Consider the following 7285-nt stretch of genomic DNA (forward strand, 5'->3'; position numbering starts at 1 on the left):
AAACATGATAGGAAAATATTAGATAGTGCTGATCCTATCTAGCCATAAGAAATAAGATTTCATTTGAATGTGCACTAAATTGGGCTTTTTGTGTGGCATAAAATATATTGAAAGAAGCAATACTATATCCATAAGGAACCACTATTTTACCTTTGTTGGTAGAGTGAATCAATTTTTTGTAATGCAGGGAAATAATAGCTATTGAGATTAGTCAATTGCAGCTTTTTAAATACTACAGATCTAAAAATATATCATGATCAAAATTAGTAAGTAAAATCCTGGGGTGGTTTCAGTGTAGATGTAAGGGAAGCCAGGTAGCACTATGGAAGAAAAGTCAGCACAGTCAGCTTTAAAAAAGAAGAGAAGCAAAGGCAGCCCAACAGGACTATGTTTTCTGTTCTACAAAGTTAGAAGAAAGCTTTATGGTTGGCACTTCAGGGGCTTCAAATGCAGTGATTGAATGATATTATTTCTCCTAACTTTAACATAAAGCATTTCTGAATAATAATTATACTACTGGCTGACTCTCGATGAGAGCTTACTATGCTGTTTTAAGCATCTTATACCTAAATACCTGGGAGGTAAGTATTATTATTATTTCCACTTTATACATGTGAAAAAAAAAAGACACAGAACGTGAGGTAGATAAAGTAATTTTCCAATGATCCTACACAAGTACAAAATGGATTAAGGACCCCAGCAATCTGTTTTCAGAGCCCCTGCATAGAGGGTTAAAGAAAAGATTCAAAGGATCCAGGGTGTCCATAGTTTTGAAAGACAAAATAAATTCCACTCTCCTTGTCAGGATATGTCAGAGACTTTAGGTAGACATCAAAGGGCTAAATGTGACAATACAGAATGAAATCTTTGCCAAATACATAGACCCTTCCTTGTCGTTTTCTTCGACAGCAGATTTCCAATTTCCAGAGGTTGTTCTACATCCTGCCTCTTGAGAATCTTATCAATTTAAGGATATGCATTAGTCATGACAGGTAAAGGATCTGTCCCTCCACCCACCACCACCACCTGTGTATGCTAGGATTTGTAAAACCCTCAATGACATGTTCACCTCCTGGCCATATACACACACATCTCCCTAGAGTACCATCAACTGTTTGTGGCTATGTTCACACTGTGATGGCACACCACAGCAAAAATATTCAGGAACTTCTCATGCCCTGTGGTACTCAGAAAACTCCAGGATAGAGCAAGCATTTGGCCCTAGCAATTGAGATACTCTCTTCCCATATCAAAGTTGCTGGGTTCAATTCCTGGCTCCAGTTCCTGACTCCAGCTTCCTGTCAACGCAGACCCTGAGAGGCAGCTGTAATGGCTCATGTAATTGAGTTCCTGCCACCCATGTGGGATACCTGGATTGAGTTCCTGACTCCCGGCTCTGGCCCCTAGCCCAGGCCCTGCCATTGTAGGTATTTGAGGAGTGAAACAGCAAATGGAAACACAGACACTCTCTTGCTGCCTCCAAAACAAAGTTCTTAGAAATAATATTTGTTAATCCAGGAAAGAGGGTAGGGTCAAGTTTCTTTGAAGAAAGTGCAAATTGGCTCCCAGCTGATGGAAAGAAAAGATGGAATCTTACAATAAAACTTTGTACCCAGAGTCTCAGAGTAAGAGCCATTTGAAAGTCACAGAACCCTAAAGAGAAATTACAAATTAAGTAATGAGTAAAAACAAATACTGAAATTTATTTTCATAATTATATGTTTGTTTCAAAGTGCCTGCTTCCTTCTCCCCTTTTTGTGGGTGACACTTAAAATTTAAACAACCAAAGAATATGTTTGTAGGACTGTCATAAGGAGAATTAACAGTATGTGGACTTTAAAAGTTAAATACCCAAGTCTTGGGAAGATCTTGACTACCAAAGGATATTATTTAGAGAAAGCCGTATTTTAAACAGGTGGGTCAACAAACTGTAACCCACTGATATATCCATATGTCAATTACATATAAAAATGGAAGTAGAATATTCTGTTCAGTGAACATATCAAAAACATACAAATTAAAACACATAGTGCTACATTTTTATATAACATAATTTACTTATCATTCAGAAGCTTTGGCTTACAATTCAGAACAATTAAACAAAATAGCTTCTCCTTTCTCAGTTGTATCTTACTGGTTTTCTATCCTTTCTCAATTGTATCTTTCAAGTCTTATAAAGAGGAACTTTTCTTCTTGAAGTGAATAGTCACCAGTTAGGGGTGAACAATCACAGAAAGTGTGACTTATTAAACAATCAGACTGAAGTCTTAGAGCTGATGTCAAAACACAAATATACCTACTTACCTGGATGGCTCTGACATTGGAAACTGGTTGTTTCGACATATTCACGCGGTCTGATCCCTAAAAAAAAAAAAAAAAAAAAAAAAAAAAAAACAAGAAACTGTTAGAGGTGGCAGCATTCAGATTCTCTGTCGTGATAAATTCGAATTTAACTCATGATTCAACTAGGCAGCCACCCCTTTCACTGGCCATCTATTCTTTCAGTGTCAGTTTCCTATGTTACTTAGAGACTCTCCCTCCCAATGCCTCGGGGAGAGGGAACACTAGAGCGCCCAGATAAATCATTCAAGAGGAGAAACGCTGAGATGCCTTGCCCTGATGCTAATGATAGGCAATCAGAAACTTGAAAGGCGCTATCATCTCCTTCCCTGCCCTCCTGACCCTCTGCCAAGAGCAGCAAAGCAAAGAGGTTGTGGGAATAAAACACTTTTGTTCAGGGCCTCACAAGCTCTCTGCTTGAAACTGAACTTTTGATCTGAATCCATTACTGCTAGGGTGCCTAGCCAGTCCATTGTGAGTATCTCCTCTTCATTAAACACCCAAGAACAGATGGCCTGTACTCACTACTGCAGTGCTCTGTACTTGTTGAGCACATGTTTGTTCTGCCCAGAGAACCAGGAGGCGCTCTGAGCACGTGGGCCACAACTTCTTGCTCTGTGTGTCCCCCCAGGCCTTCCACAGGGTGCCTCCCACAGAGCTCTGTACGCTCAGGCAGCAGCAAGCTTTGCCTGACCTCTTTTCTTTCCACAAATGGTGTCAGAAGGCAAGGAAGACTTATATGACCATGTCAGATCCCCAAGATGTACAAGTGCTTCCTTCCCAAGGGACATTTTGCTTTCTTTCAGCATGTGAGACCTGACTTAGAGCACTGTGACTAGAGTACTTCTGGGCATAGAGGTTGTGGTTTGCTGTGGCTGGGGGAGCTCTGGCCTACTTTTACAGCTTGGTCTAGTAAATGTCAACCGGACCAATTGGAAAGCTAAAAATTCATTATATGAAAACCAAACTGTGTTCTGAACCCAAACTTTAAATAAAATAGATGGACTAAATTCTATTGACTAGTGTAGGGATATAAGCGTACTTCAGAAAGTTGATGAAAAATAGCCTTAGAAGGTACGTTTAGGGATGAGTGTTTGGCCTAGTGGTTAGATGCCAGTTAAGACATATGCACCCATGTTAGAGGGCCTGGGTTCAAGTGTCAGTTTCCAGAGTGCTGAGGTTCAAGCCCCAGCTTTGCTCTGGATTCCAATTTCCTGCCAATGCAGACCCTGAAAAACAGCAAGTGATGGGTCACGTAGTTGGGTCCCCGATACCTCCATGGGAAACCTGGATTGAGTGAGTTCCTGGCTCCTGGTTTCAGTGTGACCCAACCCTGGCTGTTGTGCGCATCTGGGGAGTGAACCACCAGATGGGAACTTTCTCTCTCTCTCTCTCTCTCTCTCTCTCTCGAGCGATCTATATCTATAAATATGTAAATCTGTCTCCCTCTCAAATAAATAGATGTGTTTATTTCAGTGCAAAACATTTTTGAAATCCATGTATACTTTCTCATAATACACATTTTCCATGAACTTTTTGAAATACCCTCATATGTGTTAGCCTGTGAGTAAACACAGAAAGAGATGTTAACATTTGCCACAAGTCTTGTGTAACTTGGGCAATGTCATTTAACATTTATAGACCCATTTCCTCTTCCTTGAATTTCCCCTGCCTCATGGGTTGTGGTATGAATAAAAATGGCATAGCGCTCCTGAAAAGGACTTGTGGACTATAAAGCAGGATGCAAACTTTATTGTTTCTGAGCGCTGTGCTGATCTGCAACTGTAGAGATAAAAGATCTGAAGAAAATCTGAAAACCTTGGTTTTCTTTTGAGATGTTTAAAGCCATAGGCTCTATTATATGAAATTAAACAATTGCATATGTTTTAAAGCCTCTATAATTAGTATATACCCCAATATATAGTTTTTAGAGCTACATACATGAAAACAATGGAACTTTTTAAAAAAAGTTTTGGTAATATATAGATTTAGCTTCTGTGCATAAGGTTCTAAGTAGAATTACTTTTACTGTGGTTAAAAAATGATGAGGCAATAGAAAAGTAAACACTCAGGGATGTGTTTGGTTCTGTGATATGTGTCAAGTAGATTGCTGTCTTGCCTTCAGAGTCAAACAGAAAAGAAGGTGTTTTTTTTTTTTTTTTTTAATTTTTGAATCTGGGACACTCAGCTCAATTTCAAAATGAAAAGCTTGGTGGCTTCATTTTTTAACGTTCCTAGTCTATTACAAGTCATGCCAAGTGATAATTCTCACAGGACTTTAAATATCACAGTATATACTGTTCTCAGTGCTTATACAGCTGGAGTTTGGTATCATTCAGTAACTTTTGCAAAGTTACTGTACAGCAATTTGAAACATGGAAATGAGGAAATGTGTGTTATTAGAACTGCAGGATGAAATGTTTAAAAAAAAAAAGTTCACGCAGTTAATGACTGGGTTGGGTTGAGTTTTTTGTTATTTCAATGAACAAATTACACTGACTGACTCCTGGATTGCTTTGGTTTTTTGGGGACCTCTGAGCCAAACGGGTGCATGGGCCTTGTCTTATATTCTCATTTGCATACAAATGTTGTCCTCCACATGTGTGTCAATCTTCAATAGAGACATCCACAGAAAGTTGGTCAGCTCCCAGATCTCGTTCTTCCCAATCAGGCTAGATAACATTTGTATAAATCAGTTCAGCAGCAGCTCCTGCTGTCCTCATTATTTGCAGAGAAATCAGGGCAAAGCACACTGATGAGTAAAAATAGACAGTGTTCCCTGGCTGCTTCCTTGGCCCTGTGTTCACCTCCATCAGAGATGGAGAGTGAGGAATACACCTTCCTTCTTTCTGTGCGTCAGTCACCCTCTGCTCTCCCACCAGGGCCTAAAGAGGTCCTCTTTACAGCACGCGATTACTGTGTCTCCTGGCTCGGGCAAAAACTTGGGAACACGGCACATAATGACTTTTACAAAGCCCATTGGATGGTGGAAAAGTTCGCCAGTAGAACACGGTTGAATTTTCCAGGCAGTTCTGTAAGTCGGTGGGGACATTGAATAGTCTGTGGGCTGAGTCATGTACCACATAGCCCCGCTTGTTTCTGATGGAGCAGCATATACTATCTGACTTCTAAATAACACTCCTTGAGTTATGAAAAGTTTGTCAGCATAAATGTCACTAATTTAAAAAGAAAGGATTCAGAGCAAAAGCCAATCAATATTTGGAAAGAAGGGCTTTGTTTGTTCTTTTTAAAGGTCAAGTAAATGGGTAAAGCTCCATCTCTAATGGAATTTATCTCCTGTCCTGCAACTAAAAATACTTCCTGAGACGGGTGTAGAAAGATGTTCAGCTGTCGGAACTGACTGACTTCTTACTCACTGTGCTGTAAATGCGCTGAGCGGGGAGACGTGCCCTTCCTTGGCCATGCTTGGGGAGCTGGTGCCCACACAGGCAGGACAGAGAGTGCTGCCCTCTACCCTGCTGGGCACGGCACAGCTACCATCAGAGGGAAGCTTTGGCAAAGGTGGTCTTAGCCACGCACAAGGCATTGGTAGAACTTTATCATGGACACCAAGCCTGGCACTCAGGAAAAGGAGAAAAGCATTTTCAACTTGCACTGTGTAACAACTCTGGCAATATCTCACATTTAGGCAAACTAAAGAACTAGTGTTACACCTTTTCTCTGCCCCCAGTTCTCCACGTTATTCCCCAGTTTACAGCTCCAGTCAGTCTGCAGCTGATCGACTGGAATCCTGGTCACTACAGCTTCAAGGTCACAGTTACTGTTACCTGGATATGAATGAAAGCTACCTTTAACTCCATATTCTTTCAACACTTTACACACACCCCCTCAAAATGGCTAAAACAGAAACAGTAATATCACTGATGAACAGTGAATCCACAAGGAAGCTCTGCCCCCCCCCCCCCCCGAACACAAGCCTATAAAGTTATCAGTAGTCACTTGAAGTTAGAAACCGAGTAAATGTCCTTTAGAAAGCCCAGTTGCCAGAGCTGGGTCCTTCTGCTTACCTGCTCGGTGTATTTATTTACTGCCTAAGGCCAGACCCAGGCAGCCAGGTGCAAGAAAATAAAGCTCCTTGGAGGATGGAAGGGATGGCCGGTGTCCTCTGAGCTGCGATCTCAATTCCAACGCTTTTCATGTGGCTGAAATAGCTCGAGTGCTCCGTGCCTCTCCCGCTAGTGAGAGCTGCTCCTGGCTTGGGGCTGGAGGGGAGCTCAGTTGAAGGCTAAGTGTTAAAGAGAATTCCTGTCATTGCTCACACTTGTTCTTCCTAAATATAGAGTTTGATACAATCCATGCGCGGGCTGCCTCTGAAAGGCTTGACCGTGGGGAGAGCAGGGCTCAGATGTCAGCCGGGAGCTGGCTGTGCTATCTTACTGCCCTCCTAATCTTCCAGACTGCGCGGCTGCATTCTCTCACACACTCTGAGGCTACAGCGAAGGTGCAGAAGTAGGAGAAGTCTATCTTTAGCTTTGCTACCTAGAGGCCAAAACGATGAGGCGTGTGCCGTCAAAACTGGGGGTGGGGGAGCAACATGGCGCCTTGCTCCTCGGGCAGGGACACTGATGACAAACAGCCTTTGAATCCTACTTTGGTCGTTCGGGAGTTGTTGAGGTTGCTTAATAATTAGCACTCAATAAATTATCAGATGATGATAATTACACTATTACGTTGGACTACATGATGCTGCCCTTTTTGTAGGTCAAAAATGAACCAAGACAGACTGGCTGAATGGTTCCAGGGCCCTGAGTCCTTGCCCACTCTGCTTTATTGCCTCGACTGGTGGCAGCGGCTGACCCCAGCACCCAAGAAGTGACCACAGAACAGAACAAACACAGACGGATGTCTACTGTCTGAAGTATGACAAGAGCTGGGACCAGGTATGAGGCAAAACATTTTTTGAATAGAACACTGTCAAGTTTTC

At 41.9% G+C, this 7285-nt stretch overlaps 1 protein-coding gene across 1 annotated transcript in view; it reads right to left on the reverse strand.

Moving 5' to 3' along the window:
* SMPX (small muscle protein X-linked) overlaps positions 1–6869 on the reverse strand; it is a 60931-nt gene extending 54062 nt beyond the window's left edge. The window contains exons 1-2 of the mRNA XM_008272443.4: positions 6369–6869; positions 2305–2361 (exon numbers count right to left, since the gene is read on the reverse strand). Coding sequence (XP_008270665.1) covers positions 2305–2343 — 39 coding nt within the window. The 5' untranslated portion in view covers positions 2344–2361; positions 6369–6869. The remainder of the gene's footprint in view (positions 1–2304; positions 2362–6368) is intronic.
* Between the last annotated feature and the right edge of the window lie 416 nt (positions 6870–7285).

Source organism: Oryctolagus cuniculus, chromosome X (genome assembly GCF_964237555.1).
Source record: "Oryctolagus cuniculus chromosome X, mOryCun1.1, whole genome shotgun sequence".
NCBI classification, from domain to species: domain Eukaryota; kingdom Metazoa; phylum Chordata; class Mammalia; order Lagomorpha; family Leporidae; genus Oryctolagus; species Oryctolagus cuniculus.